The sequence below is a fragment of the Xyrauchen texanus genome, chromosome 37 (assembly GCF_025860055.1).
Source record: "Xyrauchen texanus isolate HMW12.3.18 chromosome 37, RBS_HiC_50CHRs, whole genome shotgun sequence".
Lineage (NCBI taxonomy): Eukaryota > Metazoa > Chordata > Actinopteri > Cypriniformes > Catostomidae > Xyrauchen > Xyrauchen texanus.
The window spans coordinates 21745881-21769631 of record NC_068312.1 but is presented as its reverse complement, the minus strand read 5'-3'; the positions used below and the strand labels follow the sequence as shown (position 1 = coordinate 21769631).

General features: G+C 38.9%; 2 protein-coding genes across 4 annotated transcripts in view; one reads left to right on the top strand and one right to left on the bottom strand.

Moving 5' to 3' along the window:
• Positions 1-2083: 2083 nt before the first annotated feature.
• On the top strand, positions 2084-11051 carry LOC127631337 (F-actin-capping protein subunit alpha-1-like). Its single transcript, XM_052109440.1, has 10 exons — positions 2084-2169; positions 5644-5707; positions 6125-6176; positions 6365-6428; positions 8032-8238; positions 9171-9250; positions 9726-9804; positions 9895-9966; positions 10048-10110; positions 10209-11051. Exons 1-10 carry the CDS (start codon positions 2131-2133, stop codon positions 10347-10349), a joined length of 861 nt encoding a protein of 286 aa, XP_051965400.1. The 5' UTR covers positions 2084-2130; the 3' UTR covers positions 10350-11051.
• Positions 11052-11189: 138 nt separating this feature from the next.
• Positions 11190-23751, bottom strand: part of LOC127631335 (CTTNBP2 N-terminal-like protein) — a 29490-nt gene continuing 16928 nt past the window's right edge. For all 3 annotated transcript variants that reach the window (XM_052109435.1, XM_052109436.1, XM_052109437.1), the window contains exons 3-5: positions 17977-18207; positions 17251-17358; positions 11190-15333 (exon numbers count right to left, since the gene is read on the bottom strand). In XM_052109435.1, the coding sequence (XP_051965395.1) occupies positions 14050-15333; positions 17251-17358; positions 17977-18207 (1623 nt within the window). In that variant the 3' untranslated portion in view covers positions 11190-14049. The remainder of the gene's footprint in view (positions 15334-17250; positions 17359-17976; positions 18208-23751) is intronic.

Below are 23751 nucleotides of genomic sequence, written 5' to 3'. Positions count from 1 at the left end.
TCGTTTTGCAATGTACAGCACTTTGGTCTACACTATAGTTTTCAAAGTGCTTTATAAATATATTTGAATTCAATTTAATTGAATATCCATGTTAACATAATTTCATTGTAATAAAATCGCTTACTAGTAGGCCTATGTTACAGTATATACTAGTATAGTTTTTTAGAGTCAACTCTTTGCTCAGTTAAAACAACTTCACATCTCAAGTTGACTTATAATTTTAAGGCAGCACAAACGCTTACTTTTTTCTTTTTTAAAGGAAAGGAGGGACAAGTCCAAATAAATTTTGGTGGTAATCAACATTAAGCCTCAGCTGCTGTTGATAGCTTAACTTTTATTGAACCTGGACTTTTCCTATAAGAGAATCAGTCATTGTAGAGGAATCTATTGTGAAGACACAATAAAACACCACTATAAGGAGGTCTAAAATTTAATTGTTCCATTATACTTGCCAAAATACAAGAATATGTTAGTGTACATTAAACAACTTCTCTATTTGTTTTATTTGAAATTGTTTGTGTGTGGATGGACTTGAACCTACAACATACACATCAAACTTTGCTTCCACGGATCTAAAGTCATGACCGGTTTTGAGATGAAAGTAAATTGCACCAAAACTTATTTTAAAGCTATCTGTTTGTGTATTTTAAAGACCTTATTGACGCTAGCGCCATCTCATTCTTATCTGGAATGACGACGAGGCTGTGAAAGAAAGACTTACGCCCGTTTCACACATACTCCGTTTGCAGTGCGTATGCGGTGCGTATTTTTTTCCGTACCCATGTTAACAGAGCTTTTACACTGCACGCGGATGCAGTCCGTCGATCCGTTCCAGTTGCGGTGCGTATACAGGAGTGCAGCGATCGTTTACGCACCGAGTCTATTTTTGCTGTGCTGCACCGCACTGAATTAAAGTGGCAGCGCATTGTTCACATTAAAATAGACATAGATTGACAAGAAACTGTAATCATTTCATCATATACGCATAATTTCAGTTAATGTGTTCTACAGTTACTAAATTACAGGGTCAAGAAAAACAAAAAATAATGATTATAGTCCCAAAAGTTGCAAAATGCCATCCTATATGATTTTTTACCCTAAAAAAAGACAGAGTGAACGCAAATGCGTCTCATTCTTCTCCTTATTAGCAACAGATATAGCGCGATAGCTTTTCTTCAACTCGAACTATATGTAAAACAAAGAATCACAATGATTAAAATGAATTGTCATACTGTTTCAATGCCTTAAACAATCTCAAATTTAACGTTTGGGTTTAAAATCAAAATTCCTTACACATTTTTGATTTTGTGGCACACAGAAACTGCGGATCAGTAGCGCACTGCAAACGCAACATATGTGAAAGCACTATAGCGCGTGCTGCTCCTGTAGCGTATAGGCCTACGCACCGCATACGCACTGCACTGTTAGTCTGTTCGATGGGCTGTTAGCAGTTTAAAGTGTTTTTAGAACGTTCCGCTGACAAAACATTGATCAAATATCTGCCCAAGAACATTCAATATACAAATAACTCCAGACAACATGATTGGGTGAAACTCAGATGTGATCTACAGTCTTTATATAGCTTTATACCGTTCGTGCTATTGAAGAGATGTCAAATCTTTCCCTCACAGCATCGTTGTCATTCCCATTACAAATCAAAGATGGCGCTAGCGTGAATACAGGAATCGTGTGGAAACCACAACTTTTTAGAGCACATCTGTTGATTTATTTCATTACAGTTTATAAAGGAAAACGTTTAGCTCATCCTATCATCTGTAGGCTTACTCTCCCAGTTTGACAAGATACCTGTTCTGATTATCATGTAAAGCTCTGTATGTCGTCCAGTTAAAGTGCTGTTCTCGGTATAAATTCAGTACCGAGCTCACTCAACATAATCATGTCTTATAGCCTAATACACATCCATCTATTTACATCCATACGGTACTCGTGCATTGTCGTGAGTCGTGCTCCGTTTTTATCCTTTATACGAGTTGATTGACAGGCCGGAGGAAAGCGGGAGGGAGAGATGGTGCTGCGCGAGGCGGTGGCTCTCGGTTTTGCCCTATTATGGTCACGAGCGTGACAGCGCGCGCTACCCAGCATGCGCCGCGAGGCTCCGCCACAGCCAAGATGACCGACTTTGAGGAGCCGCTTTCAGACGATGATAAGGTACAATCTAAGGCGTTAAAATAACTCTCACAAACCGCTTAAGTCCACACGTTCTTCTTTCTTTGCATTAAAGCCCTCCGCGTGCTGAGGAATTCTTAACGGATTCCCGGAAGCATCGCGCAGGACTGTAACCGGTTAGCTGCGTGCTAATCTGTGAGGAAGTGAAATCGCTGCTTTGCACTCGCATAAAACACGCAAAGCTTAACAAATAACAGCGATACACCGAACAAATTAATATTAAATTAATGTATTTCTTGCTGTCCGGTAAAACTGGGATGACCGGGGTTCGTTGAGTTGCGGTGTTTGTTTTGAGTGGAAGTGTTTTGAGCGTCAGCTGTTAGCCTGTTAGCTGCCAGAATGAGTTCAAAAATAGATCTCAGCAGATCCACCCACTCTGAACCGAACCGACGTGCTCTGGTAGAGTTACACATATGTGGGCCAGCAGATGCCTTCTCCGCCTGACACCACAGCCATCTGAGTCGATGGACTCGGCAGGATGAAGTTACGAGCGCAGGAGCGGGTGTGTTTTGAGGTGGAAGTCTGTGATCTTTGGGGATTTAAGTTTGGCTTCATAACAACGTCATAATCATAGAACACAAAATGTCTTAGAAGATATCTTGAGAGTTCGTTGGTTGGCAATCTGTACAACCAGTAATTATTCCTTCAAAGAGTTAATTACTGGTTGTACAGATTGTTTTGTGTTCGTATTCATTCAGCGAGAGTGTGAAGTGATTTGTGTTCCAGGAGAGTAAAGTGATATTCAGTGTTACATGAAAAAGTCGTTTAGTATTTCATTATGTTTTAACAATTCACATCAGATCTGATTTGGAATTATTTCTATTCGGCTGCTAAAGTAAGACTTTACCACTAAGTTGAAGAGAACATTTGGAGATATTTAGTACTGCGAGTTGGGTGTTCTCAGTGTAGTAGGTTGCGTTTTTTGGTGTGTATAGGGATGTGTTTTGCCGAGATCTCAGCGGTTTGTGTGTTTATTTTAGTTTTAGGTGTGTGTATGAGGTCATTTGAGTTGAGCTCTGGAGTCACCCGCTGAAATTCTATGGAAGTAGTTCGATATAAGTGTAATACATGAGCAACAGCCCAATCATTTAACTTTTCTTACATATATTATATGCTGTTTATTTTTTGAGCTCTGCCAACTGATTAACTATTCTTTATAGAGGAGATGGCTAATTGTCACACTTTAGTAATTATATATTTTGTTATTAGAATGTTTCAGTTTTTACCTAGGGAAAAAGAGACATTTCATTGAACATACGTTGACCTTGTGACAACTTCCCCCAATAGAAGGGCAAAATGCAAATTTTAGCAATTAGACTTTTGAAACGTTATGGTTGCTAATGCTGCCTTCATGTGCTATTGGAATTATCCTACTTCCCAATTCTGAAGTGGTAATTATGAGTATGTTGCATTCAAGTGCTTTGTTGTCAGGGGAAAAAAGTTATCTAATACCAATTGGAGCTGTGGAAAAAAAGTATTTGCCCCCTTAGTTACTAAATGTCTTTTAGTAACTATGAAACTGCACTCATAATGGGGTTCAGCTGGACTTAACTACCCAGGCCTGATTACTGCCAGCCTTGGCCAAAAATGGCATCCACGCCATGGAGAGTGGCGAGGCAAAAACCATTGCTAACCCAGAAGAACATTAAGGCTCCTCTAGGGCTGGGCGATATGGCCTAAAAATAAAATCTCCGATTTTATTTTTTTTAATTCGATTTACGATTTTTTCCCGATTTTCCCATCTACTTATTAAGGAAATCAATACGACAAACGGCAGACAACTTAAAGCAAATTTTGCTTTTATTTAATCAAAAGCAAGACAAATGTAACCCCCATTTCTGGGATGAAGTTTCTTGGGAACAAACTTCCCACTCTCACCGGTAGCCATGTTGTCGCTTGCTGTATGCTGTTGTCGTTTCGTGTGTGCTATGATGTTGTTGTTGTCGCTTGCCATACTGCTATGTGAAACTAACGCTACGGATGCTCCGGGGAGCCAAAAATGCGCCATTACACAAAAACTCGATTTACTTATTTTTTAAATCGCCCGCAACAAAAAATTCGAATTAATTCATTGAATCGATTTTTCGCCCAGGCCTAGGCTCCTCTGAATTTTGCCAAAACACACCTTGAGGTTTCTCAAACCTTTTGGAAGAATGATCTGTGGACTGATGAGTCAACAGTGGAACAGTTTGGAATACAGGGGTCCCGTTACATCTGGCGTAAATTAAACACAGACATCCACAAAGAACATCATGCCTATGGTCAAGCATGGTGTGATGGTGTGGGGATGATTTGCTACTTCAAGCATTTGCTACTTCAGGGCCAGGGCGACTTGCAATAATTGAGGGAAATTCTGCTCTCTACCTGAAAATCCTAAAGGAGGACATCTGGTCATCAGTCCGTGAGTTGAAGCTCAAGCGCAACTGGATTATGCAGCAAGATAAAGGAGTGGTGGTGGCCTAGTGGGCTAAAGCACATAACTGTTAATCAGAAGGTCACTGGTTCAATCCCCACGGCAACCACCATTGTGTCCTTGAGCAAGGCACTTAACTCCAGGTTGCTCCGGGGGGATTGTCCCTATAATAAGTGCACTGTAAGTCGCTTTTTGTAAAAGCATCTGAGAAATGCATAAATGTAAATATAAATAATGAGCATAAGCATAGGAGTAAGTACACCTCTGAATGGCTCAAAATAAGCTTAAAGTTTTGAAGTGGCCTAGTCAAAGTCTTGACTTGAACCCGATTGAGATGCTGTGGCAGGACCTTAAACTGACAGTTCATGCTCAATCCCTCCAATGTGTCTGAACTAAAGCAGTTCTGTCAATAAAAGTAGGCCAAAATTCCACTACAGTGTTTTGTGAAAGACTGATGTCAAGCGTTTGGTTGCAGTTGTTGCTGCTAAAGGTGGCACAACCAGCTATTAAGTTTAAGGGGGCAGTTCGTTTTTAATCTGGCTGATATAGGTGTTGGATAACTTTTTTTACTTCAATAAAAAAAAAATCTATATTTGAAAACCGTATTTTGTGTGTACTCCGATTGCCTTTGTTTTATGTTATAACTCGTTTAAAGAGCTAAAACAAATTACTACCGGTATGTAAAATACACAGAAGAAAAATAGAAGAAATCAGGAAGGGGGCAAATACTTTTTCACAACACCGTAGCCCTTGACAACTCCCATATTTGTTTAAATATTTGATGTTTCTTTCATCTTAGCCTCAAGAGTATTCTACAAACTGCTCTGAATGTTCCATAGTGCTGTGGATCCAAACTTCATTCAGTATTGAGCTTACTGCCAATGAACTGGGCTTCAATATTTTCAATGCTGAATTACACTGAAAGATACAATATGTGTAATCTTTGTTTGTCATTCTATCATTAAAGGGAGAGTCTTGAAAGAGGGATGATGTCAGTGGATGTTGAGTATGAGAGCTCATCATTATTTGTGTTAATTCCACAGGTCCGCATCGCAGCTAACTTTGTGACCCATGCTCCACCTGGAGAATTCAATGAAGTTTTCAATGGTGAGTGTCATTTTCAGCTGTTCTATGTTAACCTCTTTCAATCAGTTATGTTCTAAGGGGATATTTAGATGCGGCACAATAAATGGAACAGAATACAATGTCAAGTTTTTTTAAAAGTTGTAGTTCTTTTAACTTGATATTTTATCTTAAAAACACAGCGTTCATGTATGCGATGCTGATAAAAGTGATAATCGGCTCAATGGTGAAAGACCATTTGTCTAGTGCATGTTTACATGGAAAAACAATTAAAAAAACTGCACAGACAGATGCTGATATTGTTTTGATATTACATTATTTGAATTGGCCTGTTCCCTAGGATCTTTACACTAAGATTGAGTGGATATTGAAAAGCTTTAAAGAGTAGAAGATGAATCCAGTGCACACTAACTGTTTTTTGAATTGTAAAATTTTTTTAAGATGTGCGACTTCTCCTCAACAATGACAACCTCCTTCGGGAAGGGGCAGCACAGTAAGTTGTGTTTGTGTGTGTTTAAGCTGTTATTTTGCAGACCTATCATGTGTCAGAAATTAAATATGGTCATTTGTACCCAGAGATATTTCACATCCTATGTCCAGTCAAGACATGCCTGTATATAGATTAAAGGTTGATTTTACAAGTTAGATTCATGCTGCATATTTTTTCTCTCTCACACACAGTGCCTTTGCGCAGTATAACATGGATCAGTTCACTCCAGTCAAACTGGATGGGAGTGAGGAGGCGGTAGGTTAATGATTTTATGACTCTGATGCAGTGATTTTAGTCTTTGGTTCTTGTTGTTGTTATTGGAATGTGTATGCAGGTTTAGTTCATGTATTGCCCTAATACTCTGATATGATGACAGACACTGGGTGGGAAGTTTGTACTTGGTCATAATTGTAAAGACTTCTCCCAGGAATTTAAGTGTTACCTATGGCACAATTGCCATGTTGACCATTAGTGGAGTGACAAAATTTTGATAAAAAAAAAAAAAAGTCAGCAATACTAGCTTTCTATTCGCTCATAAGTGCTTTTTATCAATTCATTCAGTATGTTTACATGCACAGTTAAAATCGAGCTACAGCTAATTTTGGCATAGTCGAGGTACAGTCTTTATTTTTCTTACTCATTGCCAGCATATTAAACCATTTGCATGTATCATCATAAACCCCTGCTGACTGACTCCAGACCAGAGTTTCCGCTTAGAAATTTTAATGTCGGCCAATGTGTCTGGGAATTATATAGTTTACCAGACAAATTGGGGGGAAAAAACATCATCTCATTTCGGTGTTTATTTTAACGCAATGTTCCATGTATAATATGCAATATAATAATAACACAATCAGTTCAAATGAACAATACATGTTTGTTCATTATAGCTGCTTTCTAATAAAAAAAGAAATTAGTTCACAAAGAAATTAACAAAAATCTTTGTCATATAATTTCTCATGTTTGCCCATTTCTTTCTCTTCATTTTGTTTGACTATTTTCCTCTGGTTTTACATGGCACAGAAGCATTTGCTGTCGACATGTCAAATATGTACAGCATTTCTCCACAGCTTGTGATGCACATAAGCCTGAAGTTATTTGAAGTTAGCATCATTATGGGCATTTAAAGTATTTCTGATATTTGTTGATAATATTAACATGCAAACATCGTCAAGGCCAGTTATAGTCCAATTAATATGAATACATCCTGGACGAAGCCGAGCTACAATCGCATTATCTAGGTATGTGTGAAAGACATATGCTCATTTGGGTAGAAGGAAGCAGAAGCTGGGTGCACATCCAATCGTGCAACATTTATTTTTACACTTTCCAGTGTCTTTACAATCATACAATGCTTTTCCTGCAGCACGCACCCTAGTGGCTTTCCAGCTCACTGACCTCTCAATCGCTCTGCTTAGCAGCAGCAGCTCTCAATCACACACACAGCTTTGTTGCGTCTCTTTCTCTCGGTGTCTCTCTACATGATATTTTAAAAAGACAAATCATTGCATTATTCTGACTGAAAATTTACTTTTAAAGTGCATGTGAACTGATTGTCATCTTATTTTTTTATTTTATTGTGTAGATGTTCGGTATCTTGTTCTTATTAGTTTGTAGAAAGAGCACACATATTACACATTTATTTAAGTAAGGTTTAAACTCTGTTCTCTAGTGATCTGAGCTCATTAATTTGTGTGTGATTTAGTTCTGTGTTTGGGCAGGTGTGATCAGTGCACTAGAGATCTGGCTCAGTACTGTTTGTTTCTGAGTAAGGACCGGGGCAGTCTCAGCTCTCTAGAGATCTGATGTCTGTCTAAAGTTCTGCCTAAAGAACAAGTGGATTCTTACTCTACTGCAGGTTCTGATAACTGAGCACGGAGATCTGGGTCAGGGGCGGTTCTTCGACCCACGGAAACGCGTGTCGTTCCGTTTTGATCACCTGCGAAAGGAAGCAAGCGATCCTCAGCTCTATGAGGGAGAGACTGGTCTCCGGTCCTGGAGAGATGCCTGCGATGAAGCACTCAGTGCTTATGTGAAGGAGCACTATCCCACAGGAGTCTGCACGGTACACTTAACACACTTGTCACAGGATTATTTCTTAATATTCCACATAATCTCAACAGTACACCCATAGAATTTAGTGTTGTGCTCTCCCACTGATTCACACTCAGGATTGCCTGTTTTATAACCCAATAACTTTTTCTCCAATCATGTATCAAATGGAACCTTTTTTTAGTCTAGTTTCAGTGCTACACTGTCTTAAAGAGTAAGTTCACCCAAAAATGTAAATTGTCTCGTCAATTGCTCACCCTCATGCCATCCCAAATATGTATGACTTTCTTCTGCAGAACACACATTATGATATTTAAAAGAATATGTCAGCTCTGTAGGTCCTTACAATGCAAGTCAATGGGTGCCAAAGTTTTGCTGCTCCAAAGAGCACATAAAGGCATCATAAAAGTAATCCATACGACTCACGTGTTTTTCTGAAGTGATATGAAAGGTGTGGGTGTGAAACAGATCAATATTTAAGTTAATTTTTGCTTTAAATTCTTCTCCCTGCCCAGTAGGGGGAAATTTGCATGAAGAATGTTTATCACCAAAAACACAAGAAGAAGAATGTGAAAGTGATCTGTTTCTCACCCACTCCTATCATATCACTTCTGAATATATTGATTTAACCTCATTCAGTCATATTACATATATTCAATCATATAACAGTCATATGGATTACTTTTATGCTGACTTGTGTGATTTTTGGAGCTTCAAGATTTTGACACCCATTAATTTGCGTTGTATGGACCAAAAGAGCTGAGAAATCCTTCTAAAATCTTAATTTGTGTTCTGCAGATGAAAGAAAGTCACACATCTAGGATGGTATAAGGGTGAGTAGATGAAATAATTGTAATTTTTAGGTGAACTATTCCTCTAACATTGTATGTGAAATCACACACTATTGAACGTGTTTTTTTTTTTTTTTTTACTTTTCTGCTACAGGTGTATGGGAAGACTGTTGATGGACAGCAAACAATTATTGCTTGTATTGAGGGTCATCAGTTCCAGCCCAAGAACTTCTGGTGAGCAATGTTGAGTGCAATGTACAATTGCTAAATTGTACATTATAATTGACTGTTGTCCTAGGCAAACGATTTCTTGTGTAGCTGTGATGGTTTCATGTCTCTAGTGCAACTCGGTGGCCTCTGATCAATATTGTCATGTAATGGCTATTTATTTATTTACCTAGCAGGTAACCATGTAGTTAATGAGATAATGTCAAGTCAGGAGTTGACAAAGGACAAGACTGATCCCTTTGTCACATTTTGTGGTAGTGACCGCCTCAATGAACTGTACATTATTCTGTACCTTGCTTTTCCATAAATCGGTCTCACAAATATTTGTGATGCACTCTAATACGCATTTTCAATATATTTTTAGTGAAATTTGAATACAAATGTATTTGACTATAGTTTTTTTTTTTTTTTAACTGAACCAGCAGTGAATCTAGAATACTATAACCTGATCATCTCCTCACCTGAAGTTATTTCTTGTCAGGAATGGGCGGTGCAGGTCAGAGTGGAAGTTTACCATAAGTCAGTCATCAGCTCAAGTGATGGGAGTATTGAAGATCCAGGTGAGACATGACAGAGTAACAGGTTAGGAATGAGAATGGAATTGTGTTGGAGGAGAGTGTGTGACGTTAAATCATGTTTGTGTTTTACAGGTGCATTATTATGAAGATGGCAATGTGCAGCTGGTGAGCCATAAGGAGGTGGAGGAATCCATTGTAGTGACTGTGAGTAATCAGTGTTTTAAAATTTGGTTTAGAGGTTAAACCAAAGAGGATTTAAAGTAACCTGCAGCCTTTTACCTCTAGAATGAAACCCAGACTGCCAAGGAATTTGTAAAAATCATTGAAAACGCTGAAAATGATTATCAGGTAAACACTTTATTTCATCATCATATGTGTAAATTTGATTTAATTTTAATGTTAATTACAATATTAAGACTTATGATTGTTTAAATGTTCTCTTGCAGACGGCCATCAGCGAGAATTACCAGACGATGTCAGATACCACCTTCAAAGCTCTTCGCAGACAGCTGCCCGTCACTCGCACCAAGATCGACTGGAATAAGATCCTCAGCTACAAGATTGGCAAAGAGATGCAGAACGCTTAGAACCGACCCGGTTCCTCTTCCTTCTGGTAAACACATGGAGCCGGCTTTCGGAACACCATATGCCACCCGCACAGCCGTAGAAGTCTCCCAAAAGTTTAAAATAAATGTAAAAAAAAAAAACTTTTTTCTGTTTAAAAGAGAATGTGAGTCCATTCAACTTTCTGTCATTAATGGACTTGGCTGTTGGAAGAGGTTCAAATGAGAACTTGGAGGGAGTTTTGGATCTAAATTATCAGCAAACTGCTCTTCTTTCAATTACCCAATCACCAGTCACTCAAAAAGAGTTTGTATTATTTAGATTTATTTTTTTCTTTGTCTTTTCATGTGAACTGTGACCGCTGCAATGCTTAAACATAAACGTTTTATTTTTTGTGTGTTTTAAAACAGTGGATAAGTAATGCCTCACTCACTGTATCTCCAAAGCCTAATTACATAACCCCACTTTCCTCTTCATCCAACATTTGACAGCCTTGAGAAATAAGGGATCCTTTTGTCCTTCCCTCAACCATTCAGGCTGTAACAGGGAATGCATGATGATGAAGAGAGGAGAATGGGCTGTGTCTGGGTTTGGAATGGCCATCAGGCATAACTGCTCTCTCTGTATCTTTGTCTAACAGTGACTCACTTAAACTAAAATGGTTAAAGCCAAACCAACAGAATAAATAAATACATGAAATACCCTTAGTGGTATAGACATCAAAATTCAGCCTTGAGTTTCATATTTTTACACAAATTTGATTGGTCTGAACCACTATGCAAAAACATTGTCTGTTACAGGTATACTTTGTGATTCAGTCGGGGTAGCTACAATCTGTAGTGCAACGAATACACAATCCAAATGGTGATTTTAAGTTTACCTTCACCCCCTTTTTCGTTCAGAGGCTGAGGGGTCAGTCAGTGTTTCTGATGTATGTTTCTGCAGTTCACACTGTTTTCACACCAGTCACATTAGACTTGTTTGTCTTACTGTTCCATCAAAAATCCTCTGTAAAATACACCCCTACTAAATCCATCATGTAATACTGGCATAATCTCTGTCTCTCGTAACTTGACTTTATTTTTTTCAGATTTTAAAACATTCACAGTGAATGAATAACTGGTGCCAAAACAACTTCTTTTTGAGCCTTAATTGTGTGTTTTAGTTTTTTTGCTTTGTGAATTGTGCAGATTTACACTTCAGATTTGTTTATGCTTTATAAGATCAGTGACTTATAACATCAATTTCCTGGTGTCAAACAAGTGTTGAGCGCGGTAGTGCAGTATGTCTCTTCCTCTAATGTTTGTAGTGGTATTCTTAGGGTGAGGAATACAAAAACAATAGTGCAATAACAATCAAAAGCACTTTAAGAGAAAACAATGAAAACCTTAAAACAAAAAACATTTGCTGTCATAAATACAACTTCACTAATTTATTGCAGTAAAGGCATCAGAAAAATACAACTAATTTAACCATTTGTTTGTCATACAACTAGATAAGCAGACTGTTTAAAAATGACAGTGGTCCTGCATGTCACATGTATTTATCCAAGTATTGGTTAAATTTTTTTGTTTTACATAAAAAAAAGGATACAGTAGAAATCTTAACTGCTGCTTAAAAAGGTTGCAGTGCAGTAGGAGAAACAGTGAGGTATTTCAATTCAGATAAAATGAAATGAGTTTTATGGACGCATTTTCTCATTAAAACCCAACATACTTTGATCTCTTATAAGCAGGTAAAGACTAATGTATTCATGTGAGCAATACCTTAATGACAGCAGGACTTTAACATTTAAATAATATTGTCATACAACTAGTATCAAGTAAAAAGACTTGAAAAAAGGACAATGGTAAGAGATTACATTTTCAGGGTAACATTAAATGATGGCATAACTTTCAAACCATGGTTGTAAATCATGTAAACTGGAGCTCTACCTAAGTTCTACCTAATATCTAGTTACAGTTGAATTTAAAATATAAGGCTGTCCGGTATAAACAAAATATATCAAGAACAGTCTTACATGCAGAAATACATAATGGCATGTATAAATAAATCCAGAATCGCAGTGTTTTGGCCCTCAGACCGATCTGATTCTAAATGATTACAACAATTGAATCCATGGTTGAAAGTCTGTGTAGTTAGCATAAAAAACAAATGCATTTTCTTTAATCTTCATTTACAGAGAAGGTATTATGGTTTGGCAGACGTTTAATGCTGCCTGAACACTAGGTGGCAGCTTCCTGAGCAGCACTTCTTATCAAAGACACTAGAGGGTGATGTAATCATTGTATAATGCAATAGGAGACAGGTTTTCCATATCAGTTTCTTGCCAGTCCCTTAAAAAGTCTCTTCTAAAGTTAATTTCAATATATGGACAGCAAAATGAACAGCAACTTAACATCAAGACTAAGACTGCTAGACAGAAAACCACAGCTGTATAATGTATATATTATATATTTACCATAAACAGAATATAAACGTCAGACATTCACCAAACAGATAAAGACAGTTTGGTTCTCATTAGTAGCCTAAGATGGACTGATTAATTGGAGGATGACTTGGTTGATCAGTATTTGCTTTCAACTTCATAACATAATTTTTGCTTATATACTTTCCTTTGTGCAGGTCATCTCACATTAGGAATGGCCTAGCAAGGAATAACATTTTAGGATAAATAATCTTTTCTGTAAAAAATAAAAACAGTATAATAAAATATTTAAAATGATTAAAAGAATATATAAATAAATTCAATATTATATGAGTAGCATTTGACAAAGTTGATCAGGTCTGAGCCATAGTTGCCTCTCCCATTTTTTCATGGTTGGGCTGGTTCAGATTGAGGCTTTTCCTGGGATCCCAAATGTTTTCAGTGGGGCCTCAAAAATAGTGCATTATCTTGGACAGCATCTAAGGCTAGGGTATACTTAATTTTTCCGTGTGCTGTTCTGTCTCATGGATGGTTGAGCACTCAGCCTTTCAAAGTATACTCTTTTGACCACGAACCCATCCAGACTCATTCGACACATGCACACTCAGACTGCTTTGTCTGCTAGTCAACGAAAAGCGCATGTGCAGATGTCGTGTGCAGATGCAAACTGCACATGTATAGAAAAACATGGCTACATGCTGTGTTTTGCCAGATCTCGCAAGAGAAATAAGCAACCCTGTCTACAAGCAAGCCCAAAAATGTGTGTATTCTGGAAATAAGCCCCCCAAAAACACATTCTGCCCATATTTTTAAGTGTATTCATGAAAAAACAAGCCAAATGTCGCTTATGATATCGGACATGGCAACACTGACCTACTGTACTGTTGATGAAATTTACAGCACATGGAAAACCAAAGTATACTTTGGTCTTAAAAGGCAAGTCCAGAAAGGATAAAGTGAGGAAAACCAATTTGTACACTTGACAAGTCCAGCCTTCAATCCTGGTCAAGGAGTTCCCCAGCACTGCACATATTGAATGTCTTCCTTCACTGACACACCCAGTTTAAATCTTATTGCCTCAACTTTTGAGCTGATAAGTTAAATCGGGTCTGTTCAGTAAGGGAGACATACAAATTGTTCAGTGCCAGTGTAACCCAGGAACATGATTAAAAACCCCTGAACTAGACATTTAGGGTAAGGAAAAGCATGAATGAAGGTTCTTTGAGGTTTTCAGAGAGTGCTAAATATGCCATTGGAGGGAATGGAATGCATTCTGGCTGTGGGCTCCAGATTGGTTAACTAGATGAAGACATGACCACGTCAAGCTCCTTAGTCTCCTCCTGATCGCTGGTAAGACCGCAGCTCCCAGTAAGCTCAGGGAAATGGCTGGCCCTGCTGGAGGGCACAGGAGATCCAGGAGACTGATTGACCCCTTGCTTTTTGGGAGGAACAGGGGGTGGATAAGTCTTCTCTGACCTAGGAATGATTGGCGAGCGGATCCCAGGTGAGAGAACCCCAGGAGTTTTCCCTGTCGGTGATGAGGTGGCAGTCAGGCTGCGGTAATCAGTGCCAAAGGGTGAGCTATTGGCCGGAGGGAGTTTACCCGTCGCTTGCTGGCTCGTGAATCGGGACAGCACCTGAGTGACAGTGTTGCGGGCGATCTGCTTTGCAGTAGAATTGTCTGGAGGAGTAGGTGGGGCTGCAGTAGGGGAGAGGTCCCGTGGTGAGTGAACAACACTTCCTACGTGTTGGTGCTGATCTGCCTCTGCTTGTTGCTGAAACTTGTGGCGTGCAGCTTGGAATCTTTGGTTGATACCAGCCTGGTAGGGGGAAGGGTAGGTTGGGCTAGAGCAACCCAGAGAAGACAGACGCTTGGTCAGGACAGGGGAAGAGCATGGAGATGAGCTAAGGGAGGATGAGGCGGGACTGCTGGGAGAAAGACACAGCATGGCTCCGCCTCCTCCAGGGAGCCCCACCCCATTGTCCACCAATCCCCCTTCCTTACACCGATCCTCTACTGGGGACTCCACTTCCCTGGAGGTGTGGTGACCATTTAGTTTGGGTTGTGGCGATGATTTTGACCCAACGGTTTTGCCATCCATTTCTGTATGACTAAGAGGGGTTTTTAGTGGCATTTTTACCTTTTCTTCATCAACTTTTTCCCTCCCTGCTTTTTCCCTTTCTTTTATTTCATCCAACTCTTTCCTGAGACTATTCATCTGCTCCTGTAGCTCTTGATATAGTTTTTCTTCCTTGTGTAGTTTCCCTCTCATCTGCTCACGCTCTGTATCAAATTCAGCCAGCTCTCTTTCAGCTCTCGCCGCTATCTGCTGAGCACGAGTGCGTTCACTTTCCAGCTCCCCCTTCAGGGAGTCGTAGGTATTGCGCTCCTTTTCTAGCTCACGGCTGAGCTCTGCAACACGTTGGCTCTCCTCCTCTGCCCATGCTTTAGCCTTCTGACATTCTTTTGTCAGTGTAGTAGATAACTGCTGTTGCTGTGCTAAATCTTCCTCAGCCTGATTCGACAGGACTGACCGCTCACGCTCCAAGCGTTCGACATGAGCCCTTTCTACATCTAGCTACGAAGAGGGAAAGAGGAAGAGTCAGTAATGGAGGAAATAACAGTCTGCTTTATATAGATTTCAAATGTAAGATTGTACTGAAGTTTCTTCCTCAGAAATGCTCATGTAGCAAACTGGGTAAAGAACAGATTTGTTTTCCCGTGCACTGATAAAAACCTGTGCAACTCAACTCCCTGAAATTGCGTAGCATTCAGCTAATCATATTGCAACAGGTAAATTTAAGCTCTTGTCATTTTTATGTGTAATATAATAAGATGGTCTAGCTGAGATCATCTGTAATATGACAATGTTTATACAGAGCTATTATTTAATTGACTGGGTTCCCACCATTTTTGACAAAATAAATTGGTCTTTGGAGTTTTCCATGACATTCCTAGTCATTTAAGATGAATGGAAAAGGACTTTAAAAATAATTGTATACAAACGATTACCTAATGAATCATTTAGACCAATTTGTGAACCATTTTGACAAATTAATTGACTCAAAAGAAATATTTGCTTACAAATCAGACATCATTATGGTTACTCACTGTGCTCAGAACAGTTCGACCCAATGGTGCAAAAGCGGCTATTGTTTCTTTTGTGCAACCATCTAACTGTGTTTATATAGTGTAATAATGTAACCTAATTAGAGGTTCAATGTAACTGCATGAGTGAAATAAAGCAGGGTAGTTCTCTACAGTGGGAGACAGCTAGTGCTTTAGGCCCCTGTTAGCTGCAGGATGTTTGAGAGACATTACAATATATCTACAGAAAATAATTGTTTAAATGGGAAACCTAGAGCAAGGCAGGAAGGGCCTTTACATAAAACGGCAGTCTTTACTTTGACCCTATCATCACCTTTTTCTAACACCATAAACAACCTCCACACACAAATCTGTATGTGTGTATGTGTGGATTTTTTTTTTGGTGCATTTCAGTCCATTAAAACAATGGAGTCTCTGCAGGACTCCAGAGAACCGCCCTAACAACGTTACACAATCCACCTTTTGCCTGAGCACAGAAGTACCTGAGATTCCTACTGGAAGGCTGTTGTTGTTTTGGGGCAGACATTTACATTGTATTACATTCGATCAAAACAAAGAAAAGTTTGGTATTTTTGTAGAAATGTGTTCAATTCAAAAGAAAATAATTATATAATGAAACAATATAGGAAAAAAATACAAGTTGATTTATCATCATCTCTTTTCTGCATTTTAAGAATTGAGCTGAAGTACAGCCTTGATGCAAAACATAAAACTGATCTTTACATAATTGGTAAATATTTAATATTGTGTTGAGATGACACAAATAGAGAAATTTTCAAAATCTAATCTAAATTAAAAATGGATTTAAAGATGTTCTACATGAACCATATTAGCTTTCATAATGTTGCATTTTATTGTACATGGTTATTTCAATTCAGGTTACAGTGTTCACTTGTACTATTGATATATATATATACATATACATACAAGTAACTGAATACAATTTTCTTGTCTTCTGCACAAATATCCTTGAAGCTTTGTAATTTTGTGAAACCAACAACAGCCTATGATAAACCTGAGCTCATATTTAAATTATATCTTACATTTCAAACAGCTCTGGTTCTCTCTGTGTGTAACTTTTAAGATTTTTAAAGAGACCAGAAAAGGAAAACAAGCATAAGTAGGGAGCCATTATGGCGGTGCCCACTGGTTGTGAATATAGCCTTACCAAATACACCAAATACACTATGTACTGTATGCTGTTTCAAATACACCATCATCAAATTATTGTCAACAAAGGTAAAAAGGAATCTAAGACTCTAAAAGTTTTGCTTTACTTCTTCTATTCATTGTTCTATTCATTTCTTTTTATTCTGTGGTTTAAGACATGTTCAAATTGTGTGTGTGTACAGTGTGTGTATGTGTTTTGGTGGTATTGCTTGGTTACCTGTTGCAGTAGTCCATCTCGTTCCTTCTCCAGCATGGATGTGATGTCATCACCTACGGCAGCATCTTGAACACGGCGTCTTTTCTCTTCCTCTAAATCAGCTATGACCTACATGCACACACAAGTACATTCATACATCAACCACAAAAAAAAGGGAAGATGACAAGCCATCACTGACCGTACCATCTAATTATTAATAATTAGAGCATGTGTAATATTGTCTTTTCATACTCTCACCAAGCGCTTTATTAGGAACACCTGTACTTATTCATGCAATTAATAAAAGTGTTTTCTGTCAGGTTTAAATGGTTCAGACTCTGTAGATTCAGAGATCCACACCTTTCAAAATAATCAGACACACCCAAAGTACATAAAAGGGAGAGTAATTCTATTTAATTTCAGATTAAACTTTTATATAATGTAATTAAATATTTTTTTTTACTTCCAAGAACTGACTGAACAGTCCCATGAGCAGCCAGCCTTTTAATACTCGCATCTTTAATACAAGTAAACAGACTCTGTTCCAAAAACTAACAAGTAGCCTTGCTCTCTAGGGTCTACTCTCTACAGTACATAGGCAGCTTTCCTCAAAGGTGGTATCCTAACCATCAAGAAACCTTATACACAAGAGACCTGACAATTGCATTTTGTAAATTTCAGAGATTTGCATTAGTATGTTACCAGGTAGGTAGCTCAGTAGGATTTGAAACTCTCTTTGTTTCTTACCCGTCTGTGTCGCCTTTCTGCAGCAGCAAGCTGTTTCATCATTTTCTCCTTCATGTTGGTGCAGTGGGCCATAACCAGCCTCAACACGCCCAATGGGTTCAGACACACGGGACCCTGCCCTTCATCATCCTGAGCCTGTGATAGCTCGCTGTCCCTCAGCAGCGCTACGAACGGGTCACGGAGGTCGTACTGTCCGTATCGCTCCTGTACAAATGCATCTCTCTGTTGTGCCTAGAACAAAGGTTAAGATGAATTATCTGTTCTTAAGTGTCCTGATCTGAAGGCAATCTTGTAATGTTACAAAATTGTTTAACCAAATGGAATTTCAAAAATAACGTTTTCAAAGACGTTTCCTGAACACTCCCCATGTCTGCCATTGGTTGAACAATAAGAGCACTTTAAAAGCAAAATCAAGCAAGTTTTTAGGATGACTGATAATTATCTTCAGTTATTTTTTCATATAGGCCTTGTTTTTCATAGATAGAAAGAAAGAGATTACAAACAGTCTACATACAGGCACACCGATGATGCAAATACAGCTGGCCACCATCAGATCCATTTTCACAAAATATAATCATACCCATGACCCCTCCTCTACAGGCAGGTGTTAAACCTCCCCTGGGCTGAAGGGATGGAGAGGGGAGGCTCACAGCACAAAAGGCCTGGCTGTAGGGGGTAGTGTTCGCTCTTCATTGTGCATATGTGCGTTTGTGTGAGGGCTGGAACTGGGGGGCAGTGTGACTAATTTAGAAAGGATGGGGTGGCCTTACTAAACAGATCAGCAGATGGGACGCGCACACACACACAGAGTAAAAGATCAGAAAAGACATGTGGTTTATGTTCTGGGTGACACATATGCATCCTGATGTATTTCTCTCATCTCTCCATGTTGTTCATCCTGTCTGCTGCATTCTTCTGTTCTCAAATCATCCCTTCTGTATCTGATTCAAATGAGTCAACAGCACTAAGGAATTCTTTCTCTCCCTTTGACCACTTTTAAATGCACAACATTTTCAGATTAAAGTCTAAATTCTGGTTAAGGAAAAAGAGATTTACATGCTCAACAGCTATTGAAGTATTCCTGTAATCAGCATATTCTGAACACTAAAGGGGCTATTCACAGACCTGCATTCCTACATAAAAAAAAAGAAAAAAAAAAAAAAGACATAGAGCAAAGGAATGGAACAAAATGCAGGTGACTTAAATATAGCGTCTCAAAAACATTGCACTTATAATTTAATAAGTAATATTTCAATAACCAGACTTCACAAGACCTCAGCTTCCGTAATTAGCTGGTTATTATCTGCTGATCACTCAGTCTGAGGCTCAAAGTCTTTTAGTACCACACACACACACAATCGCAGAGGGTGTGGTGCGATCTGTATGTGAACAGTGATAAGCCCAACGCAGTGTCACAAACATAACATACATTATAATGCAGGCTCTCATTAACACCTCTCACTCTCTCTCTCTGTTGCGCAGAATTACATACTGTAAGCTGTGCAAGTGTGTTAATGTCGTCTCAGACCATCAGACCGGATCGTTTATTTGTTTAACTTCAGCCTTAAGCATCACTGCATATTACTCCACAATATTACAGCAAACTACAGTCAATTTCCAGCCTTAGAGGCTTCAATCTATGGTCCTGCTTTGGCCACTGTGTGAACTTATCCAGAGATCAGACAGAAAGAGAAAGAGAGAGACGTCAGAGAGTGTAGCCTTTGTAAAAGTAACCTTTTTGGCTCCACTAATTAATTTTAAATAGTCCTGCAGTGTGACAAATGAATGTTTAAGTACAAATATAGTTTCTAAATAAACATGAGTTCATAAAAGTTCATTTGCATGCATAATAATTATAAAAGAGTAAGCAAAATACAATTTAAACTAATTGTAGATTTGATTTTCACACCATAGGATACATCACTTCACAAAAGTGTTTCATGAGCTATTTAACCCTAAAAAGGCCAAGACCATAAAGTAACCCTCAGAAAAGAAATATATTGCTATTTTCTGACACATTAGGGTTCAAATAACCCAATTTCATGTTTTTCTTAAAATTATTGCTTGTATTTTCAATTGTACTGTTTGTATTCCCCATGATACGCTCCCCTTTTAGGGTATGAAAAATGTTCATATTTGGTAACCAGATTTAAACCCATTTAAAAACTATGTCAGAGCCTTTTAAAATGTTTACAAAAGTACCATGGTATTACCATGTTTCTTAGAAATAGACAATGGTATTACTGTTTTTGTTTTGTTTTTTGGACATGGTACCATGGTGATTCTAAGTTTTTAGAACATGTACTCTATGATGGTAATACACTATATGCTTTGAAGTAAATTATTTTGAAGTACCATGTAAATGCTTTAATGATTTTTATTTAATACCACAGTACATTTCAAAGTACAATGTGTCACCATCTGATAGCATACCATGGTACTGATCAAGATCAAGATTGTGGCCAGTGTCCCAGAGCTTCAGACAACCAGGGGTGTCCAAAGCCTCAGGACTGCCAAAGGAAGCTGAACACTAGAGCCCTTGGCCACTAGGGTCATCGACCCCTGGCAAGTACAATGTGTGCTCATCACTAGAGACCCAGAGACCTTTGACTAATACACCATAAGCTGACTACTAGAGTCCAGTGGCCTTTCAATAAAAACAGTATGAGATGATTGCTAGGGCCTTGTGATGAAATATCAGATGGGGATCATCTGGGCCTGACCCTTTGGTGCATTTAGGATAGCTTGCTCAGAAAATGATCTTTATGCAAGAGGGGTCTCTAACGTCCTAGGCTATATTTGGCAGCCATCTAAAGTTAGCCAACCAAAACACAACTTTCCTAATTTGCATTAATTTTTGAAACTAGCCATTTGGCACATAATATAGTATAAGTGACTTTTCACTATGGATGGGGTGGGAGGGTCCCCCCCAAAAAATGTGTAATCATGATCTGGTGGGACCCTGATCACATCTATGTTCTAATAACATAAAACTTAACATTTGAAGGTAATGTTAAATTGTACTGATTTTCTGTAAAACAGACTGAACTGAAGAAAAATCAAAATAACTTGGTTGCTGAAGTTTAACTCTCCAAATATTCTAATTTGTTACTCAGTCACAGACGCCATAAAAACATTTTTGCATTAACATATGTTTAATTACTGATTTAAGGCTAAACAAAATGCTTCCAGGTGTCTCAAGAAAATGAGAGGGACACAAAAATTGAAAGAAATCCAGGCAAGTGTCAACATGACCAGCCTTTTCAGTGTCAGGACAAAAGACACTACACAAACTCTTGCTGTCAGACATCGTGCCATGACACAGACATGGCACTTGTGTGTTATGTGGACACGTGTGTGTTTTCTGTCTCTGCGGTTTAAAGTATGTGTGAAGGTGAAGAGCACACTCATACTGCCCGACTTTCTTTTATTCTAAATCCTAACACTCTTATGATTTGAAAGCATCCAGAAACAAAGAATCCAGAACACATGTCTATCTCTCCCACTCTCTCTTTTCAAATCCAAAACACCACACTAGATGCACACCCACACACACAATATCGGCCAAGTGGGAAAGACTACACTGCAAACAAAAAAAATGCATACACCTACTACTGTATATTTGCCATTGCCATTGCCATCTCCAGTTTGTGTATTAGTAACTAATTTCACTTCTTACTCTGCTGTACTATAAAAAATTCCACTGTGAATTTACTTTAAATGACTGGCAACTAGTAGCCATCCTTTAACAGAAATGTAATAGATCTGCAGTGCATTAGAATAAAATGACAACTGTTTGTGACTTCACAGTGCACAGGGTCAGGAACTTAGTCTGATGTAGCAGTATCATGCAATAGGATAACAATGATTAGCTGAGTCTGCATTACAGTAATCTCTTAAATATGTGCATTTGAGCTGAAATAGTAGCCCTTCTGCAGTCTGCCAGTAGTTCCCCAAACACATACAACTCATACTCATACAACTCCAATTTGTGAAAAGATAAGGATCAGCATGTTTGTAACTAATGGCAAGATTAAAAGTTATTTCCAGATCAGAGAATCAATTATTTACTCTGTAATACAAAAACTAAATTTGCTCTGTAGTAATGCATTAACATTGGCGGCTTCCTTGGCAAGCTGTCTTCCCAGGGCCATGATGTACGTAAAGGGAAACCGGCCCAGCATCCATGTCCGTCGTCTGCAATGCGTGCTGCTTCAACCCACCGGCTTTGCATTTATATAGTGTCAGGGTCCAGGTCTGGCACGCATCTAATTCGGCCGGCTCTCCCCACTCTACTCCTGGATCTGTGAGGACGCCAATGTGTGAACACAAGGAGATAGAAGCCGGATTCCCGAGAAGAGGCACGCTCTATGTTTTAAAGACAGCGGTGATGAAGCATTAATAACATCAGGTGTGCTTCATCAACCAATGTCGGAACGAGGCTTATTAACTACGCACCTCTTCTCGCACTCCAGCCCACTCCCGTTGTGAGTCTGGCTGAAGGACGGCTCTCAGAGATGGGGTGACAATGACAAGAGGGAGGGGTGGGTTGTTCTGCTACAATGTGAATCAGATAAAGGTGGCTGTAAAAATCTAAGTGGCTGGTAATGTAAATGTAAAGAAAATGTTGAACATGTGATTATTAAGTGTATAAAGTATAGTAAGGAGAGATCAAAACATAAAGATACAATATCTAAAGTGGGAAGAGAATGGAGTGAAGACAGGAGAGAAACCAAATTAAGTAAATAGGGCTATTTTTAAATTCCTACAAGAAACACAGATACAAATCAGAATATAACGTAGGAGAATGAAGTCTTGATGCTACACACTCTGAAATAGTAGGTAGCAGAATACACCTTTCTACGCTGGTCTGTAATCTGCCATAAAACAGAAAGAGTAGAAGTAGTGGCTGGTAAAATTGGGTCAAAAAAGTTTGATCCATACCCTGCTCTCATCCTTGAAAAGGGCAAAGACCTGCAGTGGAGGCAGGGGCGGACTGGCGAACTTTTCCCAGTGGGCCGGCCGCGAAACGGGACAAACTGGCAGCGGTAAGCTGAAACGGGCTGCCACATTATGCCGAACGTGCCACGACTGGCTGAAAAGGGCCGCAAAAAGGTGCCACGATATGCAGAAAAAGACAGTGACCCCCCCGGGCCGGGTTTCTCTTCCCAGTCCGCCCCTGAGTGGAGACATCATGGATATCATGTATGAAGGTGAGTTAGACAAACTATTTTAAGAAAATGCAATCACAGTAGAGGTCTGCAACCCGACCCGGGACTGACGGGACCCAAAAACCCACTGGGTTTCTGGCTGGGTTATGGTCTGTTATTCCAAGTATGACTTCGGGTTCGGGTTTGTAATTATTGAAAAAATAAACACCCTACCGAACTTGGACGAGTTAGGGGCTGTTGACACCAAATGTATTTTTACACGTGTATGTTCTGTTTTCCCATTGTTTTCCTAAGTAAACACATGCTGGACGAACGTCTGTGACAGTTACGCCGTGTCTCGCTGTTTTTTCAGCGTCTCGCGCAGGACCGTCACTGTTTAAACACTGTGTCAAGTTAAAAAGAACTTTCACATGTCATTCTGTTTCATTCTTTGCACTGCGTCTATATTGTTTTTAGTGCAGGTGTCACAAATATTCAATGTTCTGAAAGTTCAGGCTCTAAAGAGTGGACTGGTGCATTGTCTCATATTATTATTATTTCAGATTTTTCTGCACCAAGCAAAGTTTCAGCACATAAACAGTAAGTCAATTCTTTTTTCCGATTT